Genomic DNA, 26672 nt, shown 5'->3' on the forward strand with positions numbered 1-26672 from the left:
CATGGACAGGCCAATCAATGGTGGAAAGAACCTTGCCCAGGGCCTTATGCAAATGGAAGCACGTCCTGTAACCTCGGGAGTGAACATGCGCACTAGATCAATGGGACGAGGGTAGAACCTTACAGCAAGATCAGCCTCAGCCAGTAAATATGTAATGATGAATCCCTCAAGATTTAACTGAACTCAAATGAACTTTAACTAGCTCTGTGTTTTATATCATAAAGTGGTGAATAAGACCCTGTGTTGAATAGGTTTGGCTATGGGGTGGATGGGCAGCGCAAGAGGGATTAAAAAAGAGCCTTTGCACAATGATGCACTAAGGACAGATGGATTTTGCACTTCCTTTTTACTAGGAAGGGGAAAAAAACAGGAAGACAAAAAGGTGAGACTTGTGAATAGTCACCTCAACAATACTTGTTTGAGATGTAATGATTTTCAATTACATCACCATGGCAACATCTTTGTGTTTTGAAAAAATAATAATAAAGGAGAGGAGTGGGTAACCGGGACGAGCTAGTGAAAGCTTGCTCGACCATTCAAAACCATGGATGGTCAGACCAAGGACTAGGCCAGACAAACTATTCATAACCAACATTTAGTAATGCCTCCATCTGCTGGAGTCTAAAATTGGTGCCAATCAAAGTCTAATATAGACAAATTAGAAGGAGCATTTTTATTATGTACAAGATAACTGTTGCACTCAGGAAACTGACAACTTTGTTGCTTATAAGCAGATGTCTATAATAAAATGACAGCAGCTTACCGAACTGTTGAGAAAAGCGCACACGCCTTCATACATACAGAGAGAAAGAGGGAACTGAGGAAATGAAGTCCTAAAGTGTATTGACTGATCCGGCATTACAGCTTCAGGTGAAAGCAACGGCTTCTGTCTGCCTCTGGGCTGTTAAATGCACTATAGGAAAATTTTGATCAAAACAAGATATATAAATTCCCCAGATTGTAAAAAGTCTGGAATAACAACTGGTACCTTGAATTGGCCTTGGTAGCTGGCTACGTCTCAGATAAGCATCTACCTAGCCACACCTGCAGTAGCCCTTCAGCTGAAACAAAGTTCAGGGAAACAGCTGTTAAAACATTAAACACATCACTTTTTTCAGAGCTTCTCTTGCCTGTCTACCTTTGCTGTGTTGTAAAAACACTCTATATTAATCTCTCTGACTGGCATCGGATAATTACTAAAAATGTGGGAAAAGACAACTGACTGCAATAATGCAAATGTGAAAGGCGGTAGCAAAACAGAAGGAAACTTTGGGATTCAAAAAGGTTTTACATACTTTTTTAATCAATGTTAAATTCAATGGCACTTAAAAGCCTTTTTTTTACTCATAAGATATCAACTACTAACTAGTTAGCTGGCCAGTTAGTGGTAGCTACCAATAAGACAGTTTGAAAGACAAACTAAAAAGTATATCAGATGCTAGCAGAAAACAGGAAGGAAGAAGGTAAAAAAGTCAACAGGCAACTGGGAGCAACTGTGTTTTCTAGGAAGGTTCTTGGTAACTGTAGTCATTTAGACTACTTCTCGTCTGCTTACTGTTGTAAACAATCTGACTAAAGTGAGAAAGGCAGTTTAATCTAGAGGCAAAAAATATCCCTATTTTTACATTTATGCTCCTGAGATCTCGATTAACCTGCAACTTCAAAACAATAAAACAACATAATTAATAATGAAGGAAATTAAAAGCAAACCTAGGAAGCAAACAAAAAACGAATCTATCACAAAATCAATTACCCTTGATATTATTGAAGGAATAGCACAAGAGACATAAGAGGTAAGTATTTTCAACCCCCCACTCTTCACTAACACCACAAATGCAATCTAGAACCCAAAGATGCTCCTGAAACATAGAGAGAAATACCAACAAAGGTGAGAATAATGGCGACGTATTGAAGGGAATACTTCACAAAGCCTATTGTGTGAGTATCCTTTTCAGGCAGCAAACCCGCTGTAATTTGGTCTGCGTCATCTGCCTCTAGTCACAATGCAGCACTACAGCTTTGAAATGGATGGCAAATGAAGGCCATTTGTACATAATCACAGCAGATAGAAGAATTCAGGGGCCCTACAATGTGTTGTTGAGGTGGAAAGAAAGACCTTGGTCTATCTGTGGCAACCAGCACAGCTAAGGTTTTGGCAAGGGGGGTCTTTTTTTTCCCAGAAACAAGCAAATCAATTCAAATCAAATCAGCTTGCTAGCCGTGACATTTAAACAGTTCAATTTACATCCTTATGTTAAGAGGAGAGGCGCTCTCTAAGATCCTATTCATTCACAAAGAAATTAGACGGCTGTATTTCAGCCGCTTAATAGAGCAAATATGCTGTAGTTGTACAGAGGAAGAAACCATATCTTTTCATGGCACACAAAGGGCCAGGCATTGTCTGTCATTACGACCAGACCACAAAAACACACAGAGAGATAATATACATAATATAGACAGGACAAGAAAACAGCGCCATGCATTAACACGTACGTGCACACCCAAGTGCGCACCAAAACACACACACATCCAATTACACATGCACACTTTGTCAGTGGAGATGGTGTATGTCCTGAGGGCTGCTGTCCTGCCGTGCAGGCTGGCAGGCACTTTTGTCGTGGTGGTCCTTTTGTTTCACATCAAACAAAACGCCACAGCTTTGCATACGGCTCCACTAATTTCTGCTAGTGTGCCCCAGCCATTTATCATTGCCTCTCACCCTCTCCTCCTCTCTTGTCCTCTCCTCTCCTAACGTGGCGCTGATAGCTGCTCTCTTAACCAAGCTGTTCTGCTCAGGACGATACAGGCTTCTCCAGGCAAAGGCTGAGACGCACAGAAGTGTGCATATACATACGTGCAAGCACATAAACACACATGCAGACAAACACAGAGCCCGTGCAGAAGACACGGAATCACGCACGCACACATATAAGCACAAGCAGACAGACATACATGCAGGAAACTGCTCTACAACTGCACCGCTTGCAAGCCCGCCAGCTATGGAGAACCTTGAGATAAAAACAAACCTTCTCTTCATCCCCTCCAGAAGCAAGAGACAGGCAAGCACTTAGAGTTTCGAAGGCAGGCGAGATGTGCATACAGCATTAGATGAGGGGATTTTCGAATGGACGACTTCAGAGCAGAGATTTTGTCAACAAATTTAAGTGATTTTTGCTTGTGTGTTCATGAGCACAGGTGAAGGTTGTGCCGGCCTTAAAGACTCTTTCAGATAAATCTAAATGTGGAGTGTAGCTTGACACAGTTTAAAGGAAGGCTGCAACAGTTTTGGAGAAATCGACTTGTTTGCTGGCTGACTGGGATTTATATAATGTAATAAGATCGGTATCAATTTTACCTCTGTGCACGCATGCATGGCTGCAGCGAGAAAAACACCCAAGTACTGACCAAAGAGAAAACATCCAATAATTTCATATTTGTGTTATGTTAGCTAACATGGCCATCACCAATACATCTGAGAATCAGCTGAGCTTTGTCAAGAGTTAAGAAAGCGTGAAATGCCAAGAAACTTAAACTGAGCTCCATGCAGTTATTTTGCTAAGTAGCCGAACAATAAACAATTACAGTTCATGAGCTAACATATATAACCCTGAGCACCTTAAACTATGATGTCATGTAAAGAATATATATATATGTATATATTTTTATTTTTTAAAGTGGCAGTGAGAATACCATTATTATTGGTATTCTCACTGCCATACATTATTGCTTCTTGGCTAAAAAATAAACATTAAGATACTATACTGATAAGAAATAAATTCAAAACTAGCTTTAGATCAGAAATTCATTTTAAGTAACCAACCCTTTAATCCTCTTGTTGTTGTTCCATTTAATCACACATTCAGATAACAGTCAGGTGGATTTGACCAATTCATGCAGTCATTTTTCACACACTATAAATGTGGCCGAGTCTCAAGTTTCCAGCAGAACAATGCCAACAAAGTAGCACTGGAGTAGTGAGAAACATGGCATGAGAACTAATTAAATGCATCACAAAAAGAATAGAGGGGCTTCCTCAGCGTCAGATAGTGGCTCGTGTGACTGTTTATGAGAAAGGCAGTGAAGGACACTTAAACACTTTGTGGAAATTACATCAGTTGTTTCCAAGGCAGAGCAAAAGTGACCATACCATCAATCATACCAATGTATTGTTTTGTTTTGCAGCAGGTGAAAAAAAATATTGAATTTTCACACAAGTTTCAAATCATAAAAGTATTCTTCAAAATTGAATCTAGTAGTGTTTCAGAAGGACAAAAAGTGGTTTCCGAACCGCTGCTTGGAAAAGTAAAGCAAGACCAAATAGTTTGGATGGGCTAAGATAAGAATTTTGAAGTGGCTAACTGGAAAAAAAAAAAAATCACATTTACTGATGAACACAATTTTAGATTTATGGAAGTAACAGAACTGGCAATAAAACACAATGGGGGAAATACTAAAGCCTTGGAAGGTTGGCACTGGATATTTTTACTGAAATGACTCCATCCTGGCCAAGGAAAAATAACACTTCATTCTCAAAAAAAATGTCCTCTCTTTAGCATCTTAGTTGAGTAAGATTAATTCTGCAGCAACACAATGAACCTAAGCATACCTCCAAACATTACAAAAACTGTTCGAGGACCACAAAGAATCCAAACTTGGCAACTGTGATGGATTTTCTAGCATGGTCACCTCAACCCACTGAACAGTTTTAAAAGTACAAAAACTGAGAACGCCAAGAATTTGTGACATCACAAAAAGCTTTTAGGAACACACAAAAATCTGGCTGAAAAAACATGGACCATCTTTTCCACAAAAATGCTTTAGGGGCACTGAATATTAAGACATTCTAAATGTACATGAGCCAATTTTTCATTCAAACTGCATGCTGATATTATAATGTATCATTTGAATACACTCATGTAAAAACACAAGTATCATTATTATCTATTCCAGAGTTTTAAAATGGGTAACAACAGGAAACAGGATTGTTTGCAAAACACCTGTTACCACATTCCAGACACCTGTCTGGGTCCAGCCCTGCTGATCGCCACAGGCAGGGCAGGACCTGACATGTCAAATATCATTGCGTACAAGTTCAAAGATATCAAAAAAGAAGCAAGAAACCTGAAGCCTGAGAATGCAAGTGCTCTTAATCATACTTCCAACTTATAAATTCAAATCTCTATACCACGATGTGCAGCAAACAATGCTTACTGTGGTATAAAAATTAGGTCCATAAGGAGGGAATAAAAAAACCCTCAAGCAACCCTTCCCACATCTGACACCCAGCCACAACTTCTATACAACTGCACAAACAATTACCACCCAGAGAGAGAACTTAAATATATTTGTATATTATGTATATTTACTGCAGATGGAAACAGGTGGCCGTAAACAGAAAGTGTACTCGAAGATATTCTGCAAGCATGTAATGTATGTATGTGCTGTATTCAAAGAGGGCACTTAAAATCTGTAACCATGTTTTTGAGGGGCTGTTGTGGTGGCTGGCTGGTTGTCTGGTTGGCACCCACACATTTGTGTACTAGGAGACAGATGCATTCTTACATAAGACCTTATATAATGATGCCCTGTCCTATCCAATAAGAGTGCTCCTTTTTCACTCTGTGAGCGGGAAGGTTAGTGTGGGTTAGACAACCCTTCCTCAACAGAACCACCACCACTTACACTTACACATCCACCCCCCTAACTCCTGGCAACGAAAAATAATGAAAAAAAAACAAGCCGAGCGGAGGGAGAGATGGATGCAGGTCCTTCACATCCTGTATGGCTCTATCTCCTCTGTCCATTCCTTTTTTTCTGGTTTGGTGTGAGATAATGTCCTAATCACAATGGAAATGTGGAACCCAAACAAGCAGGGTCGTGTGTGTTTGTATGTGTGTGCATGACATGGAGACGGAGAGAAAGAAATAGTACTCCACAGCTGGGCTAAAAACTTCTATTATGTAGTTACTGTAGAAGAGCTGGACTAAGGACAAGGAATTTAGGACAGCAGCTGAGGGAACACGATCCATATTTCTTTAAAACTATACAGCTGACAGACAACAAGAAGGGGCAGGGTGGAGCAGGGTGGAACAGGCTGGCCAAGCATCACAGCAAGTGTCAGAGCCTAGGGACTCTGAAAGAGAAACTGAGGAGCAGTGAACAGAGATGGATGGATGGATTCTGTGATCGCATAAGGACACAGAGTGAAAACGGTAGGGCAAAGTGCAGAAAGAGCAACTATGTCCCTCCCTGTAGCACAAGCTTCTCTGACTCTCAATCAGAGGCAGTTACTTACTGTTTGATATATCTATAATTGGTCAGCACACACTGTGAAAGGTTTTAAAAGAACTGAATTGCAGTGAAACACTTGCGTGCTCTAAACAGGGGCTAACATTCTTGGCTACACAGGGAGCGAGCGGGAGAAATTAATGGCAGGCCTTTTTGAAGTGCTTGATCAGAAATGTATTTATTAACTGCAAAGGGGAATAGTAATTAACCCACAGACAACTTGTTTTCTCTTGGTCTTCTCATGTGTCAAATGGTTCTTCCCACAAGGCCCCAGTCTCCACTTGCCAGTTCACACACACACAGACACACACACACACGCACACACACGCACACCTCCCATCACATCCCACTGGACTACTTTCACTTCAATTAAGCAGACTGTGTGCAAGCATGTATATGTATGTGTGTGCATGCTTGTGGGTAAGAGATTGCAATAACAAGTAAGAAATACATAGTGGCTGATTTAAATCCCATGTGTATATTTTTATGTTATTTCTGTAGTACATTCCTTGAAGCAGAGAAAAGTCTAGAAATAAAATCACAACAGTGCTCTGTACTGTATATGGGCTCTGCGTGTGTGTTTGTGTGTATATAGTGGTTAGAACTGTTGCCTGACAGCAGAAAAGTCCTGGGTTTGAATCCACCGACCAGCTGGTCCCATTCTATGTGGAGTTTGCATGCTCTCCTTGTACTTGCGTGGGTTCTCTCCGGGTACTCCAGCTTCCTCCCACAGTCCAAAGACATGCATGGATTAGATTAATTAGCAATTCTAATTTGGCCAAAGGTGTGAATGCAAGCGTGAACGGTTGTCTGTTTCTCTGTGTTAGCCCTGTGATAGACTGGTAACCTGCCCAGAGTGTACCCCGCCTTTCACCCATGACAGCTGGCATAGGCTCCAGGCCCAATGGGGCACTGCATTGAATATATATATACACTACCAGTCAAAAGTTTCTCATTTAATGGTTTGTCTTTATTTTTACTACTATCTATATTGTAGATACATACTGAAGACATCAAATATATGAAGCAAGATATATGGAATTATGTATTATATCTCAGTGAGCTTCATGATGCAGTCTCCTGAAATGGTTTTCACTTCACAGGTGTGTCTTGTCAGGGTTCATTTGTGGAGTTTCTTGCCTTCTTAATGGGGTTGCGGCAATCAGTTGTGTTGTGAAGTCAGGCTGGTACACAGCTGACAGCCCGATTTGACAACTGTTAGAATTCATATTATGGCAAGAACCAATCAGCTAAGTAAAGAGAAATGACAGTCCATCATTACTTTAAGAACTGAAGGTCAGTCAGTCTGGAAAGCCGCCCCAGGAAAGACCAAGAATCACCTCTGCTGCTGAGGATAAATTCCTCTAAGACACCAGCCTCAGAAATCGCAAGTTAACAGCACCTCAGATTAGAGCCCAGTTAAATGCCACACAGAGTTTAAGTAGCAGACACGTCTGTACATCAACTGTTCAGAGGAGACTGTGTGAATCAGGTCTTTATGGTCAAATAGCTGCTAAGAAACCACTATTAAGGAAAAGCAACAACCAAAAGAGATTTTTTTGGCCAAGAAGCACAAGGAATGGACATTAGAGCAGTGGAAATCTGTGCTTTGGGCTCATGAGTCCAAATTTGAGATCTTCAACCCACTGTGTCTTTGTGCAATGCAGAAAAGGTGAACGGATGGTCTCTACATGCATGGTTCCCACCGTGAAGCAAGGAGGATGTGGGATGGTGTGGGGGTGCTTTGCTGGTGACACTGTTGGGGATTTATTCAAAATTGAAGGCACACTGAACCAGCATGGCTACCACAGCATGCCATCCCATCCGGTTTGCCTTTATAAATGATAGTCCACATCATTTATTTTTCAACAGGACAATGACCCCAAACAAACCTCCCGGCTATCTAACCAAGAAGAAGAGTGATGGAGTGCTGCGCCAGATAACATAGCCCCCACAGTCAATTGACTTAAACCCAATCGAGATGGTTTGGGATGAGATGGACCACAAAGTAAAGGCAAAGTTCCAACAAGTGCTTCGGCATCTCTGGGAACTCCTTCAAGGACTACGCCATGAAGCTCATCAAGAGAATGCCAAGAGTGTGCAAAGCAGAGCAAAGCGTGGCTATTTTAAAGAGTCTAAAATATAAACATGTTTTGAGCTAACACACCCATAACAGAAATCCACAAGATTTAACTCAACTGGATGACAGCAGAATTCTGTTTTGATCTCTGATCAAAAGATGCCTCTGTGAATGTAAATATGGACAATATAAGAAGTCCAATCTCACTAGAAAATACTGTCTAATATTGGAATAAAAACTTTTGGACAGGTGAAACCAAGGGGATCGCACAACAGATTGATGTAAGGATAAGAGTATGGAGACGTTTTCATAGCTGTTTTCAAACATGAAGTCTGGAAAATGTCATGAACCATGCTGGAACACTGCAAACAACGGTTATGTTTTTATTACTGGTAATACGGTTTAGTACACTATAGAAGACACGCAATGACTACTTACTGTGAACTTACTAAAGCATTACCTACGTGATTCTCACTTCACTACAAATGACTGCAATCGAACATCACACGGGTTTTTGTGTAGCTGGCCTGTTAAAGACAAATGTCTGAAACAGCTGGATCAGGCATTTGTGGTCACATGCACCTCCATCACGTAATGTCTAGAAAGTTAAAGTCTGCACTGCATGTGTGAAAATGGCCAATGTCAAACATGGTGGAGGTCCAAATAAAATCTGGACGTGTTTGTATTAGTGTCGAGATGAGGTCAAGAGCATTTGACATTTAAAGGCATAAACTACGATGGCCTCAGCAGAAACTTGATAAGAACATATCTGAATACCCGGACACAAAAAGGGAACACAAGAATCTTTCAAGTGTCTGTTTTAATGTTGTTTGTTTGTTGCTGCATCTGGTATATGCTACTTATTCATACTGTATATGCACATAATATATATGCATGTTTTGTACATCACAAAAGCACACAGTCTCGCAAAGTGAGAGTGTCTGAGTGAAAGAAACACAGAAAGACAGAAAGATTCAAATCGAGAGAAAAGCTAGTGTTCGTCACACAGTGAAAAAGCCCAAGAGATTGTGAAGCTGTCACAGACAAAACAGTGCATGAATATTTAGCAGCCAAATTAAAATTACAAAATACAAAACAAAAAAAGAGTAGGTGAAAGGAAAACAAAGAAAATAAAACATCCCTGAAAACACCAGTGGGACAAGTGCCCACCTTTCATCCCCCCATGAAAGGCCCTATCCTCTTAGCTTCTTTCCTCCTCTCCTTCCTGAGTAAAAAGGAGAGATATAATAATATTGGTTGTACTGAGTCTAACAGCGGTTCCCCAGATCAAGAAACCTGTAGACAAGCAAAATAAACCCTGCTCTCAGATCATAGAAAGGCCTGCAAACACAATTAGCGCAATGTGTTAGTTAGCAAGCTTCTTAAATTGCAGTCCAAACTAACCATAATCATATTTTGACAGTTAATGCAACTAATCACTGTTTCTAAGAATAAAGCCATATTTACACATGTACTGCAACTCTGAGTCTTTCTATACGCTAGAAAGACTGCTTTGAGTACAGGAATAGTCAGAAATAGTCATCCTGTAGCCCACCTCAGGAAGATTATACCCTAGTAGACAACTTTCCAACAACTTAAATGATTAGTACTTAAGAAGTACTCAAGTAATGATACAGGTACTAATAATAGCATGCTCTTATGATGAAAACAGTGTATTACTCAAATATTAGTAAAGGCACTTTTTGATTTCTCTGGGATGAAAACCAAACAAGAAATAGTACCTAAGCTTGGCTCTTAAATGCTATTATGGCATGGGAAGGATAACCCACTAATATTGCATTTATTATCTGCACATAACCTTCATTATTGCAGTTGGTAACTCTCACTAAAACACTTACAAAAGAGTTGGATCATTATTATGCGATGCACAATCCATAGTAAATTTAAGACTAGAAAATAAAACATTAACCTCAGAGGCCTTAGTCTAAACCTCAAAAGACACATTGTAGGCCCATTTAGCTGAAGGGCCGGGTTATAAAGGTAAGAAGCTAGCCAAACGTTTATTTTCAACCTCTCCTTTGAATCATTCATTCTGTCAGATTCTCTTCCCTCCCACCATCTTTTGATCTATCTACTGTCACTCTTAAGGTCACTCTTAAGGTGCACAGCAGATCTCAGCAACACTTTTGTTGGACTGCTATTCTTTCCTTATCAAGACAACTTTCCCTTTCCCTTCTTTCCCTCCTGTTCTTGATGTGCAGAGAAGTACCCAAAGATAGGGATGAAGCAGATTGTCTAAAAAGGTAAAATGAAGTAAATAGTTGTAGTAGTTTCTTTCTCAAAGAGACTACACACTTTTATTCTTAATCTTTTGACCAAGCTTCACACATCGCCAGCCTGGTGACTGTATTCCTGCGGAGGCCAATGCTAGTATCACTGTGTATTTGTCTTTACAGTGCTGTGAACAAGTATTTACCCCCTTTTTTATATCTTAGTTTTTTGCATAGTTGTAACAATTAAACATATCGGATCATTAAAGAAACTTTAATAGTAGACAAAGATGACAAATACAAAATGCAGTTTTTAAATTATGGTTTTATTTATTAACCGAAAAAAGTTATGCAAACCTAACTGGCCCTATATGAAAAAGCAAATGCCCCCTAAACTGGTTGCGCCAAGAACTGCAATCAAGCATCTGCAATATTATACAGCATTTGAAATTTCACCTCATCTTCTTTGCAAAGTTGTTTAATTCAGCCACATTGGAAGGTTTTCCCCTGTCCGTTCATGCCAAAGCATTTCAATTGTATTTCTGTGTGGACTTTAAATAACCTTCCAAAATCTTCTTTTTTCTTTTCTTCAGGGCACAAACTGACATTCTCCTTCGGCAATTTCCGGTAGAGAGCAGAATTCGTGGTTAAATCAATTACAAGTTGTCCAGATCTTGAAGGAGCAAAGCAGCCCCACACCATCAGACTACCATGTCTGAATGTTACAACGGAACGTAATGGTGACTCAAACCTTTCAGAAGGTTCAGCATTTGTCTCGTCAGTCCAGAGAATATTTTCCCAAAAGTCTTGAGGATCATTAAGATGCTTTTTTTGGCAAACGTGAGATGAGCCTTTATGTTCTTTTTGATCAGCGGTGGTTTTTACTTTAGAACTCTCTCATGGATGCAATTTTTGCCCAGTCTCTTCCTTATTGTCGAATCATGAACTCTGAAATTAACTGAGGCAAGTGAGGCCTGCAGTTATTTAGATGTTCTGGTTTCTTTTGGGAACTCCTGGATAAGTCGTCAATACGCTCTTGGGTTCGCCACTGTTGTCTCTATTTGTGAACAATGGCTCTCATCATGGTTCAGTGGAGTCCCAAAGCCTCAGAAATGGCCTTATAACCCTCTCAGACTAACGGATGTCAAGGATTCTGTTTGACTTTGTTTCTCGGGATGTGTTGCTTTTTCAGATCTTCTAGCCAATTTTATTTTGTCAGACAGGTTCTATTTAAGAGATTTTTTTTATTCAAAAGGGCAGTAAGTAATCAGACCTGGGTGTGGCTAGTGAAATAAAAAATAAAGGTACTTTTTTACATAGAGTTAGATAGGTTTGGATAACTTTTTGTCCCTCAATTTTACTCTAGTTATTTTTTATCATTTACATGTGAAAAATCTTCAAAAAAGAAATCAGGAAGAGCAGGAAATACATTTTCACAGCACTGTATTATTGTGTGTGTGTGTTCGAGAATAAGTAGTGTAAGGGTCTTTCTCCATGAACACGTACAATAGTGTTTGTGTTAACAGGAGTGTATTGTCCATTTCAGTGCATGCTTTTGTTGGTAGGAGGTAGAAAAGACAAGCGGAAAACTAAAACACTCACCAGCTCAACGAAAGACAGTCCTCCATAGCTATGGGCCATGATGAAGACATTCTTGGCTGCGGCTTTGGACACAAAGTGGTCCCACACGTACAGCACATGTTCCTCTGAGGAGCCGTTTTCCTGCAAGACAAAAAATATGCTTTGTCATATCCATAACAAAGACAATTCAAAGAAATCCTTGACGCTTGAAGGCTACCGACAAACTCCAGTTGTGCAACTACAAAACATTTAAGAAGGGTCTAGCCAATGACAATGAAGCATCAATAGAGTTATTAAACTCTATTGATGCTTTAATGCTACAGCATCAAAACCTGCCCCTCTAGGCCCAGCCAAAAAGAGAGAAATTCAAAAGAAAAGTGGATGTAGCCTGAGGTGATTTCTACAAAGAGCCACACTTCAACAGATCAATAAGTCTTGCATATTGCAAATGCCCTAAATGTAAAACTCAATAGGCAGGATGACGTAACATTTAAATCTTAATTTGTACCCCGTTGCTGAATCAATGGTCCATCTAAACACCAGTAGAGGCATAATGGGAAGACACCAGGGCAAGGTCAAAAAAAAAAAAAAAAAGACGACAGACAGGAGACATATGCACGTACACACAAAACACACACTCAAGCACAATGCTGTACCACAAATAAATTCCCCTACATCTTTTCTCAATCTCATCTGCATGTATACAGTTGTGCGCGCACACGCACACACATGTGCAGTAACACGCAACCAGAAGACATGTTTAATTAACCTGAGACGTAAGTGCTTATCTGGGACTGGAAAGAACAATAGCAAGTGTACAGCTGCGAAAAGGGCAACCATTAATGAACTTGTGACATTGATTCCAGACTTTGATTTTCTATCAGGCTGTCTGGTTCACAACAGAAATCAACAGCGCATTCGCACAAGAGGTTACACTGCACATGAAACTGTGTTAACTGAAGACACCTGTATCCTGCGATTCAACAACACGAGAAACTGTAGCCATACGAAACGCAAACCTGATTATTTACACGCATACTTCTCTTAATTGGCACGCTTATGCATACAGAAATAATATCCTAAAGTAAACAAACACACGGCTTGTTGGAGAAGAAATCCGCATCTGTTAATCGAGAGTCAAACTGTTCAATCAAACTCAAAAAAGTAATTAGCAATTTTATGGTAAAGGACAGAGGAGATATCTTAAGAGACCATCCTTTTACTTAACGCAATTCTGCTTTCATTGTGTGAGGACACTGTATTATGTCAGACAGATAATTACTTCAATATTCAAGGTGGTAACTGAGAAGAATGTGCTCAACACACAACTCGTACACACACACTGCAGACAAAGATGTGGTTTAAAGTTTAGTTTTAGTACAAAGTAATCGAGCTTGTGATTTGATTCAGTGGTTTCACTCACGTGCATCAGTGTGTGCAAGTCTGTGTGCGGTTGTAGTATTTGATGATGTGCCGATGTGTGTTTTTGTTGCCATGTTTGTCTAGAGGTAAATTAACCTGTCAGAGTGTTTGTGTTTGCGCTAGATTAGCATGAGGGGGGTTGTAGTGTCAGCACCAACCTCCATTCACAGAGCGTGATGCAAGAGCAGGCAACTTCGCTCTGCCCTGCCCTTCTGCCATCAGGGCTATGCCTTTACTTTTCACGCATTCATGTGTATGTGGTCTCCGGCATGTATGCGGCGGCTGGCTGAAGAAGAGTTGTCTGTCTGAAAGGCTGTGACATCAAAGCCCTTTGAAGTCTCCCTCTTCTCTTCTCCACCATGTCGCCCTTCATCTATGAAGCCCATTTTATTAGCCTGCCTCCTTTTTTCACTCTTCCCTTCTCTTCTACCTTCTTTTCTCCTTCACTGATGCCACCTGTTCTTCTTCACACTCATTTGTCTCCTATTTTATCACTTCTCCACCCAAGGTTCACTGACATAGAGACATTAGACATGGCTTGCTGTTCTATGTAGCACACATACCAACGCCTATACAAGTCCAAAAGTGCTGTTATCAATGGGGCAAAACCTGGCTATGAGTAAAACTGACACGATATTAGTTTTTTGCCCATGTGAGGACAAGATAAATGTCTTTATTTGTTCCTATACTATGACTCATAATTTTGGAAAACACTGCAGGATTTAACATGCGGTGGTGTGTTCCTGACTCCTTCCCCTAACCTCACGCACACACAAATTTGCACATACAGTCTTTGCCTTAGTATCAGGCAACTGTGACTGACTACCTGACATGACATTGTATTGAATTATCTAAACAACATTTGCATATTGTTGCAATTATCTCCTAGAGTTAATTTGCTGCAGTGGAGTCTGCTGCCCTGTGAGACTAGCTTCCCGTCACCAGCTCTCACACGGTATCTTAGTTTATTTATTTTCCAGAGATTTTTTTCCTCTGCCTTTGAGTGTGTGTATGTGTGCGCATTCGTATATCTGTGTGCATCTGCCAGTACTGTCAGAACAGCCTCCCCACTGCACACCTGTTGCCAGCACACTTCAACCATAGCTGTCAAGGGACATTTGAGAGTGTGTACTATGTGTTTACCACATATATAGGAATCCATACTGTCCCCTCAGTGAATATAAAGTACAAATCCGAACTCTAGACACCCAGGACAAAACAGTCTCCAGATGCTGAAAGACAGCTTTTTATCAGAAAGTTATAGAGAGTGAGAAAGGGAGTGAGAGAGAGATACATAACAGGAGTACAATTGTGTGTCTAGCAGAATTACTCAGTGAGAAGAGTTTGACGTGTACTTCCAGCTTCAAACTTGGAAATTACAAACCTTTAACCACGCCAACATTCATCCAAATGCACCTACATCAATCATGTGAATAAAGTGCAATGTAGGTAGTGACACAACAAAGACTTTGAGAAACATTTAGGGAACTCCATGCTTAAAACATACTGTGTGCAAACTATTCACACACGTTAAAAAAAAAATACAAATGACTTCAATGAGTCAGCGAAACAAAATGTGGTTTTAGCCAAGATCCTGCTATGCAATCAGCAGAACACTGATTTCAAGTAATAAATTAGAGTAACATTATGCATGAAGATCTATCCCACTTTCAGTCCATAAGTGGTTCCAACTGTTAGCCCTTTGTTGAAAGTGTGCCTTCCAATTGTCTAGTTTCAAGAAATTGTTCAATTTAGCTCTTTCCATTACTTACACAATAAAGACTTATTCTCCAGTCAAAAGTCATACTTAATTGCAGGCACCCAAGAGTGTGCACACAACACACACATGTACCACAAACACACACAAACAGGCATGCTCCAGTACATTCACACAGATTGAAACTCGCGTAGGCACACACCGGTTTCTTCAAAAGTTTGTCCGGTCCAGTACTTGCCCTGTGTTTATTCAATGTAATGAGAAGCAGGGAGAGGAGAGCAGAAGAGAGGAGTGCACTGCAGCCAGAATAACAGCCTCAACGCCAACACAAACCCAGTGTCTGACCAACACAGGAAACAATGAATCTAACAACATCAACACACTCTGACAAACAACCACTGCAGACCTCCCTGCTCCTCCCTTCTGCTCCTCCTCTCCAGTCGTCCAAAAAGATAGCGGATGTCTGAGGAAGCTGAAATTTCAAGGTGGGAGACGGTGAGCAGTGTGGGCTGGAAGGAATCTAGTGGATAAGAGCCATTCTACTTTTTACACTCAGAAACCTTTCAGCGGAAGCCAGAAGTGTCAGGACAGTGTCACGGGGATCTCTAAACAACTTCATTGGGTTTAGACTCTTTTGCTTGGGCAGATACGGTTCCAGTCCCAAAAAAAAGTATAGGGAAAGACAGAGCACAGAGAAAGCTGAAGAATTATTTAAACGCAACAGAACGCACAGGTCACACAACAATGTCTTTCTGCAAAGGAAGAAGAAAAAAGAAATTAGTGAAATTACACAGGACTCTCGTACTCACTTTTGCTCTCTCACTGACAAGCAGAAACACAGTAAAGACTGGCTGACCAATCTCTCAGTCCCCTCATGCTCGCAGGCCACACACTGAGTAAACCAACCTGCAGCCCTAGTCATTACAGTCTTTAATATGTCCAGCTCAGTGCAGAACAGGATTGTTTTCATTTGGGCTAATGACTAAATATTAAATAAGCAATGTAGGTAATTACATGTTTGGTATTAGCAAAGAGGTTATTAGAATCAGTTAGTTTGTGTTTGTTTGTGAATGACTGCGTGCATGATTCTGTACATGTCTCTGCGCACACAATTAAATAGCAGACCTCTACGACACCTGTTTGCAATTGCATTCTAATCAATGTCTGGGACGTGCAGTCCTTTGCCATCGTTTTCCTGTTTTTTCTTCCCCTCCTGTATTTGTTTCATTCTTTTCTCCCTTTAAAGGCAGACAGAGAGCTCAGGCGAGCTGGAAGCTGTCTGGGAGCTGATGGGTCTGCTAGAGTGGGGGGAAAAGAAGGTATGGAGCAAATTAGCGGCAGAGATGGGAAAATAATGACTGTGGCATTGTAGGTAATTAGCAGGTATACTACCTATGGAGAGTTGGGAATATAATGATGCGAGAAAGAGACGGAGAAAAGGGAGAATGAGGTGAAAAACATGTGCAAGACTAACAAGGGGGGGAAGAGAGAGAAAGACAGAGAGAGAAATATATGTGTAGGTGTGTTACTTGACTTTGCAATGAGGGGATATACAGTGTAAGGGGGAAGAGAAAGAGTCAGAGAGAGAGAGAAAGAGAGAGGGGGATGCCAGAGAAAGGAGCAAAACTACGGCGTACATGTCATCCCACGTTCAGATTAGCGTGCAGAGACTGTATACAATAAAATAGCATGACCTTGGTAGGGTCAGTCTGCTCTGACAATATTTGCCAGGGCATTGTTTCAAATCAATAACTCATTAACAAAGTACAAAGGAAGTTGCTGTGGGTTTGTGAGATTCTTTATTAGAAAAGAGCGTCTGCGGGCTAGAAAGGTCATCACTGTGACATCTTGGCTAGCCTCGTGCTGCCGCCAGGATTGTCAGGTGAAATTACTGCGAGTCATTAATTGACATAAGGCAAAGGAAAGCGGGCAGGCAGACAAGGCTGTGTTTGTTCCAGGATGACCCTGAGGTGCTGTGTGTGTGTGCGTATGTGAGCGTGTGTGTGTCTGACTATATCTTCATTCGGGTCAGCCAGTATCCACAACAGGGTTGTGTGCAAAGAGGGAAAGAAACAGAGACAGGGAGCTCAGTGGGTGGGGAGGTGTGAGCGAGGGCAGGATGGATGTGTTTGATGGTTGACCTGAGTAGAAGATTGGGAGCAGGGATCTGAGACCAGCTACACTTGTTCTGCCCCAAGCGAACTCACAAACACACAGGTATGCATGCATGCACATATGCTGTGTACTAAATAAGTGTGCTCAGAATTGCACACACACACACAAACACACACCAACAGCACTGAATCCAACAGACCTTCCCTTTTAAAACTTTGAGAAGTTAAAGCTAAACTGCCGTAAACAACTCTAATATAAAATAAAGTTAAAGTTAAAAATGCCACACGCAGCATACCTAAAAGACTTGGCTCATAAAAACAGATACACAAGCACACACATCAAAGCTCCTTCACTGCCACATTTACACGGACATACACACCCAAATGCAAAAGTGGCATCCAGCCAATTTGCTCTCTGCAGCAAGCTTGTGAGCTGCCCTCTTGCCCGGGTCATTGACCTCTCCTCTGACTAAGTTCAGAGGTTAATCAAGTCCCTACCTGTCCTTAGAAATGCTGAGCCTCACTTCTTGGCAAGGCTACAGATCAAAGGTCAGGTAAACTATGTCTGTATGACTGCTTGTGGACCACAAAATGGGGCAAATAGGTGAAGGTGACAAAGAGCAAAAATCCACAGAGAAACATGGTAGTACCGTGTCGCAATACAAATGTCAGACTGTGCACTTATGTGTTCACGTCTTAATGTTTATGATCGAGTTCTGGTGTGTTTGTGTGTAGATCTGCGTGCATGTACCTTAGAGAATTTGTAGTACAGCACGAACAGCAACTTCCTGAGCTAAAGAAGGGAGCCAACCAAAATGCCAAAACTTCAGTTCAAAACCACTGGCTCCTAAAACAAGTCTAACCCCATAGACTTCAATGCGCAAATCATCCAACTTTACAACTGAAATAAACACGTGACAACTCTGTAAAGTGTCATTTTTAAAGACCTAACTAAATTGTATTAAGGCATAAAATTAGAGGTGGGAATCACCAGACATCCCACCATATGATATTATCACAATGCAATACTCAAAATAGAATATTTCTTTGTTTTTAAATGTTTTGAGCTATGCCAACTATTACAGTAGCATATATTGCAATTCATTAATTAGGCTCCTAGATACAAACAATGACCTCAGCTGATTGGTGTGGACAGCTACAACAGGAAATAATGGGCCTTCAGAAGCAAAACCTAGAAAAAGTAAATGTACCGACATACACAACACACTACGTGCATCCAAAAAGATCAGTAGTAGAAGACCCCTAGGTTATGTAAAAGATATCACCAAAAAGTTAAAGATAAAAATTTTCTTAAAAAAACAAACAAACCTCCAGCTGCCACTATGGCAAGTCTATAACGAGTGAAAAATATTAGAGAAGAGCACAAAGATATCATGGTGACAACTGAAGTTGCAGTGAATCTTATATAGCAAAAGTAAAGGAAAAGAAGGGATAGCCTCAATCTGAAACCCTAAATTCCTCTAGGAGTGAGGGCCTCTCTTTTTCCCTCTCTTTCTCAATATTTAAGAAATGTACAGCGTTGAAAAGAGAAACATAAAAACACGAAAACAGAAAGAAGGAAAAGCATTCAAGTCATTTATAAAAATAAGTGGTGCTTAAAGAAAGGCGAAGCTCTGTTTTTTGTCCTCTTTGCTCTTTTTTCCCCTTCTTCTTTCCAGGGCCTGCTGGCCTAATCCCAGCCAGCCAGCCTTGGGTGAACTCTTTGGAAGCTTCTTAAGCCCATGAATGTGCCTTTTGTTCCTGCCATTCCTCCGCTTGGCTGACAGAAAATAGCTAACTGGATTACTGCTAAAATTCAGAGTAAAGTGAACTCCCAAACTTCTATATGGTTAAGTGCTAAAAAAGTACCCCCCACCCGCTTCCCCTCCAGTATCCTCATCAGCATCCCTCCGATCAGACTTTCTATCCCTCCATGCCTCCCTGTGCCCTCTCTCTTTTTCTTTCTCCTCTACCAATATCCCCCTAAACATGGCCCATTGGTGTGTGATCTAGAGGAGCAGAGAAGAGAAGGATTAGATAAGGTTGAGAGGTTGCACACTATGAACCCAAGGCTAAAAAGTAAGAATCCTAAAAGCAGTTAAGAGCTTACCAATGTGTGTAAGGAAGCGTATTAATCAACTCAACTCTATCAGTGGGCTGCTGTGTATTTGTGTGTATCTGTCAATCTTTGTGAGTCAACTGGAAGGAAAAAAAGAGATGATAAACTGTAATTTCAGAAGCGTCACAAATATAAACTCAGAGCAAGACAGGTGTTATTTCAAGCTTAAGATGCTTCTTCTGTCTTGTTGGGTGTCATGATATTGCCGGGACTAGAGGTTTATAGTTTGAATATGTGTCTTTCTGAATGGCTGTGTGCAGGTGGTCTGCCAGCCCAGCAGGAGTAAGACTGTGAGGTGTAGCGAATACAAAGGTTGGTGAGTGAGTGTGTCTTGGGTGGGTGCTGTATAAAAAAAAAGATGAAAACAGCCCCGCTAAAGAGGTTTGATTTGATCCACCACCCACCTTGACCAACAGAGTTGAAGGAAAAAAGCGCACACAAACACACACAAACACACTATCAGTTCTCTTTTCACCTTCTTTACTCTTTTGTCTGCTGGTATGTGTGAGCCTTTACATATCTCCATGTGTGCATGTGACAGCTTGCTCTTGGACGGATAGAGGATGAGCAGTGGAGTAGTGATGCGGCGAAGGGAGGGGGTGGACAATAAAGGCGAGGTCATACACGCTAACATCCTGCTCACTTCTGGGTCAAAGGTCAAAATTCAAGAGGCACCAACACAGATCCTAACTGCTCACTCGTTAATCGTGCAAAGACAAGTTTATTTAACAGCAAAATCTAAGTCCTGCTCAAGGTGAGTGAGTGAGTATGATATTGTTTTGTGAAGTGCTAAATCAATTAGCAATATACTTCAGTTGCCAAAAGTTTAATAGTTGAATAAAAAAGGAAGTCAACATTGTGCTTGGTTTAAATGGAAGGTTTTCTTTTCCTTTTTTTCGGTCATTAATTATGTCGTCTGTCCTTGCTTTCATCTTGTTGGGATGGGGAATGTGAAGACTGTCCACTGCTTCATACTGCCTCCCCTCAATATATCTGACTGTGACCAGCATGCGTCACTGGGTAAGCAAGCAAAGCTGAATATAAGGACACAAGTTGGGAGTGTAGTTTTGATCTATCTCTGCTAACATTACTTAGCGGTAAAGATCTCAGGCAAGAGGATGACAACAGAAAAAGAAGATACATACAAGTAGATACAAAAAAATTGAAATGGCGAAAGCAAGAGATCAGTTCATGATATGAAAATCATTCAAGCCTCAGCAGATACACGTGGCGTACAGCTATAAAATAAATCAATATAGAGCTGACAGTAGATGCGGGTTTGTTTGGCACCATTATTAGAAATGACACGATGGATCATTTACAAAGATCTTCATGTCAGTGAGTGAGTTCACCGCTTGTATGATGAGGAAAGCAGCACACATGCAAAGTCTGATAGAGTAAGAGAGGACAGCAGCTAATTATACCTTATTAGAACGTGTATAAAGGTACTGCTGGAAGGGTGGGGGGTGAGAAAAAGAAGCCCGTGATGACAGCTCACACACCGCCCGCTAGTCCCGCAGCAGCCCTAACTCTTGTCAGACACCAGAGAGTGACGTCTTTCACACGCAGACACATGCACATACACTTACACACATGTACAAACACCACCCACATGCACAAATGTACATCCATTGCTGCGATGCTACTGCCATCAACCAAATGAAGACTCATATAATCATTGAGGGCGCTTTGCCTATATGAGACCCAGCCATGGAGCATGATCTTAATTTTTAAGATTTTATGCAATGACAAAAAAAAAAAAAGAAAAAGATAATTGGGCTGGACCCTGTTCAAGTGGCCAATGAATATTACATTTGTCAGCAGGGGTCAAACAGAAGACATCAGAAGCTTTATGCAATGGGTCACTTCCTTTGTTTGACCACAAGGTAAACTGGCCAAGCTAGGCGCCTCGAGTGCTGCATATGAGCATGTGTGTGTTTATGTGTATTTGTATGTGTATGCATATGCGTATGTGTATGATTAAGGGGTGCACAGTCAGTGTTGCACGATAAGAATGTTGCAGTGTGTTTGCACAGTGTGTGTTAGGGAGATAATAATCCCAGCAGTCAACAAGAGTGAAGGGCCAGAGCTGCACTGACCAGCCCACCATCTGAGAGGGGAAAAAAAGTGAGGGGAAGAGGGGGAGGAAGAAGGAGAAAGGGAGGTAGCCATGTGGTTAACACTTGCTCACTGAGAGGCGACTGGAGAACAGCCAACCTCTTCACACACAGGCTGACCACACAAGAGCCTCTCTTTCTCCCTCTGCCTTCCATCCTCCCTTCATCCCTTGTTACCTAACATATCCTTCCCTCACTTCCTTAGCTAGCTTCCTCCTCCCCGCTCCCCCTTGCCACATTTGTCTTTCGAAACTTAGCCAAATTCCTGCTATCCATTTTCTCACCTATGTCTTGCCTCCTACCTCCTCCTACGACCCTAGAACTGTCACTCTGTCCACCTCCACCATCATGTCTACATTTCATCAGCATCTATCATCTTTTCCTCTAGCCCTGGCTCTGCAAACACTTCCTTCCTGCCTTCCTTCTCTTTCCTCTCTCCATATCTTCATCGTTCCCTTTTTTGGACTTACTCGTATAGGAATCCGTTCTGTCTCAGTCTCTCTTTGTGGGTTACGGTATTTCTCATAAAATTCCTTCTTCTTTTTCCCCTCTTTATCGTCTTTGCGCTCCCTCTTTTCAGCAGGTTCGTCGGAGGTCTCCGTCGGAGAGGGCAGGGGAGACTTTGTCGGTTTTTCCACTTCCAAATAGTTCTCATTGGGGTTGAGCACCATCACGCCATAGCCCTCCTAAAACAAATAGGAAACATACATTTGTGTGTTAAATCCAAGGCACGAGCATCGTGAGATAGTTACCTTAAAGTGTTAAAAGTGTTGGATATTTTATCCATTAACACTATAACTATATGGTATTTGACTATTTCCGATTTACGTAAACCTTTTTAAAATTAAATATTTGTAAAAGAAAAAATAGAAATACAAATAGAGGCGATAACCTTTAATCTGCATTTATTTCTATAATATATCAATAAATAGATGCATCTTTGTAGACGTGTATATACAGAAACATATGTGTGATAGGGGTGCAGATTTTTGTTTCCTCTTTTTTCTTAGTTTAATTTCCAGATTTTTAGTTTCCAATATGTTGAGGTGTTTCGGTTATTTAGTTTTGTTTTGTCTCCATGATACAATTATGAACTGAATTAAAAAGTGATGAGAATTTAATGCTTTTTAGAACATGTTTCTTTTCTTTTCTTTTTTTTCTTGAGAAAAATCTGATAGTCCCTTTGTCAGACCGACTAGGTAAGTAAACAGCAATATAAATGTAACAATGCAGAGTAAACCACAAAAAAAAGAAGCTCACAAACATTTCTGTGTAATCTTGGTCTGGTAGTGGTTCGTAGTCTTTAACAAAGAGCCCAGCAGTGGATCTTTATGAGCAAATAATACCAACACGACACTTAAAAGACACAGATTGTGACATGACTCGGTGAAAAGATGCAAATCCAGACTGAAAGAAATGGCAGCGAAAGAGATAGAGGAGAGAATGTCACTGCAGGGACAAGCCTGAGGAGTAACTAGGGGATTGGAATTCAGTGATGGTGGTTTCAGTAAGTGAGTAGCATTTAGTGACTCCAAAGGCCATGTGTCACTTAATATCAGACCCAATCGATCCTACCATCACTCAGTGAAAGGCTTAGCTACAAATGTAAATATGACTTGAAACTTCTGCAGGCAGCACCGCAGATAAAAGTTGCATTAAGAAAAAAAAACCTTAAGAAAGAATTACGGTTTTCACGTGAAAAGAAAATATTTGATTTACATAAAATGCCACAATAGTAAGGTCTTAAAAAGACTGGGAAAAGGAGAAGAAAGAGCCTATGTAGTTATTAAAAAAGAGAATAACAGAAGGGATGTGCTGCTATATGCACACTGTAGAGGAAAGAAAGTTTTTTTTTTTTGTAGCCTAGTGACTTCTTCAACTTTGAAGCCATTTTAATTAACTGTGTTTATTGTCCTAAGCACTCTGAAACTAAAGCAGGAAATGGATGGATTCCTGTTTCACTTTGGGCTGGCTTTTCACACACAACCCCCATTGTGAACATACACACACACACACACACACACGCACACCCACCCCAAGGCTTAAACTTATGGGTGCAGGACTTTCTAACTCGACACCAATACAGACATGAACACTAAACTGTGGGACACGAAAGATATGTGTGTGACAAAAAGACCTTTAGGAGTTCTAAGAGAGGCAACTTCACCGGGCTTCCCCACAAATCGCCGTCACACACACTGCCTCCTCACAGCGACATGTCGTCTATTCCTTAATAAGTGTTATTGCAATGTGCATGTCTTTTGTTGACGCAGCATGTGTGTGTCCCTCCTGTGCATATTGACATCAAACCTGCCACACACCCTTTCCCTTAGCACTTACCATGTGTTGACAATGGCGACTGACACTTTCTCACGTCTTCTGATTATTAAAATTAATCTTACGCTCACTCTTATTCAAATTCAAAGGTGCTTCTCTTCTATACATATTTTTAATAGAAAAAACATTGTGTGAAGAAAGCCAGACATTATTAAATAATTAATTATTATATGTTATGTATATACATTTTTAAACTTATTAGCTTTTACATTTTAAACACCACAATAAATATATTTAGATACATTTAAATAAATTTTCTTCTACGGTACATACTTCAGTTCAGTTTTGCTTTTTACTACAAGGCATAACAAGTCTGACATTAATGTAGGAAGTGGTTTATATTAAAAAAAATATATAGATGATGCTTCCAAATCTGTATTTAATCACTTTCTATGTGTGCGTATATGCATGTACAGCATGAGTAAAGTTTAAGACGTAATAAATGAGTTTCTATTAGCAAGATTAAATTTAGGCTTCAGACATCACAGAGACATCTGCACGCAAGAAGTTTAGACAGACCAGAACATTCAAGCAGATGAATTACCAGATGAAAAAAACAACAGAAGCCGGTGAGGGTAAAAGAGAGCAGTGAAGACAGAGAGATATACAGATGGATTATAAAAGGATAAGACCGAAATAGACAGAGAAGGAAGGAGAAGCAGAGAGATGTACTCTAGGCCGATAGACACCAGCTTTGTGCCACTGCCCACTGGTGGTAGTCTGATAAAATAACTGACAAGACCAGTTCAGCCTAAGGGAGCAATTTCATTACTAAAAACTAATACTAATTATATTATGAACAATTTTCAGGGTAATACACTGCAGTACATCAAACTCACCTAATAGAATCTGAACAATATACATGAAATAAAAAGATCAATCTTTATCATATTATCATCTTTAAAATGCAACCGAGAATGTGCAAGCTCTGTAAACGTTAAAATTTATGGCAGTGTTATTGGATTAGACTGGATGATGGTTAACAGGTGTCTCTTATAAAGTATAACAAGGCTGAAGGAGAAGAATACAAATGTAGACTGAAAGATATATAACATTCGAAGTGTATAAAACAACATGAGTCCAATGGGGCTGCCCATTTTTCTCTTACCTAAATCCCAGTTCACAAGGCCAAAAGTTAATGGTTTAGCAACAGTGGCGCACGTGTTCCAATGGTAGCTCTATGGCTTATAACCCTTTTTAGTCTTCAGTGCTCTTACCCCAACTCTTACTGGTCAATAATGCTCCCCAGACTTAAACACACAAATGTCAACCTCAAGTAGCCCAGTTCTGAGCCTTTAGTGTCCTTATGGTAACCCCGAGTGCCCTGTAGCCTTTGCTTTGGAGAGGTAACAACACCTACCCAACCTAACATTACTAACCCCTTTCAGTTGGCCAGTCACCCAGAAGAACATTGCTGTAAAGGCGACCAGTGTCGTTGGTGTTCTTAGTCTGGAGGAGCTGGGCCGCCAAGTTCACCTCTATGTCGGAAACCATCATTCATTTGAACACTAAGAGGTCTGCTTTGATGTCAGGGCAACAGTGCTTTCCCTGTCCAGTCATTTCCTCCTCTTATTGTTGTCTCCATCAACAAAATATATGACTCTGAGCTCTGCGGGTGGAGAGGACAAGTAGATTGTTTTGTGCTTATTTTACTTTAATAGAATTCATTTTAGGTTTGATTCTACTTCTTTTCTTTCTTTAACTTCCACATACAACTAATTACTGCGACCCTATGACTGGATATACTAAATTCACTTCCCTAGAAAATACATGTTTTGTAAGAATAATAGGGTATTCAAATTAAAAAGCAGAGTATCAATGATGTCCTCACGTATCACAGAATTAGTTTTTCATAAAAAGCTGTTTATCATCTAAATGTGTGCAGCTTTTCTTTGTGAAAACCAAATATATGGAGATATGTCTTTCTGTCTTTTCGCAGCTTCTTAGCTACCGCTAAGTCCAACTACTCCCCATCATTCACACAACACCCGGCCGTGGAAAAACTGATCTTTGTATTGTGATGTGCTGTCAAAGTGTGAATCTTACACAAATGCACATTGCCAAACCTTGGGTCACCCTGCCTTTTTATCACTAAATCTCTCTCACACACATTGCTAACACTAGGTCACTCCCTTTGTCCTACATGAGCACACACTGTCTCGAAGAAAACAGACAGAGACTCGTACGCTCCTCTAGAATTCGGTCAGTCTTGCCTTTCTGCTGTAGTATGCAGCCTAAGTCTCTTCCCATGCCCCGCAGGTGCCCCTGTGCCACCACCACACTGAGCCCCTGCCCTGGGGCCAGCGGTCAAGAGGATCACCCCGACCCCTGTGAGAGGGGGGGCACCCCGACCTCATCACCTCGCTCTGGATGCTCCTTAGCTCTCCTTTGTCGGCCTGTCCCACACCAGATAGCACAACAAAGGCTGCCGCTGCTACGGAAACCAGGGCTCGACTCATCATCATGATGAAACCTCCATCATCTCATCAAACAAAGCAATGCTTTAAATGCAAAAAAAACCTCAGTTTCGTGTGCAAGGTATTAAGAATAAGTAATAATAATATAAAAGTAAAATCAATACATTTATCATATATATATATGTGTGTGTGTGTGTGTGTGTGTGTAGAGGATGTGATTGTAATTCCTGATGAAATATTATCCAATAG

The 26672-nt window shown here is 40.7% G+C and overlaps 1 protein-coding gene across 1 annotated transcript in view; it reads right to left on the reverse strand.

Annotated features, from left to right (window-relative positions):
• fam172a (family with sequence similarity 172 member A) overlaps nucleotides 1-26672 on the reverse strand; it is a 158156-nt gene that overhangs the window by 75750 nt on the left and 55734 nt on the right. Inside the window, exons 7-8 of the mRNA XM_040019660.1 lie at nucleotides 22140-22355; nucleotides 12202-12321 (exon numbers count right to left, since the gene is read on the reverse strand). Coding sequence (XP_039875594.1) covers nucleotides 12202-12321; nucleotides 22140-22355 — 336 coding nt within the window. The remainder of the gene's footprint in view (nucleotides 1-12201; nucleotides 12322-22139; nucleotides 22356-26672) is intronic.

Source organism: Simochromis diagramma, unplaced genomic scaffold (assembly GCF_900408965.1).
Source record: "Simochromis diagramma unplaced genomic scaffold, fSimDia1.1 OVJJ01000822.1, whole genome shotgun sequence".
Lineage (NCBI taxonomy): Eukaryota > Metazoa > Chordata > Actinopteri > Cichliformes > Cichlidae > Simochromis > Simochromis diagramma.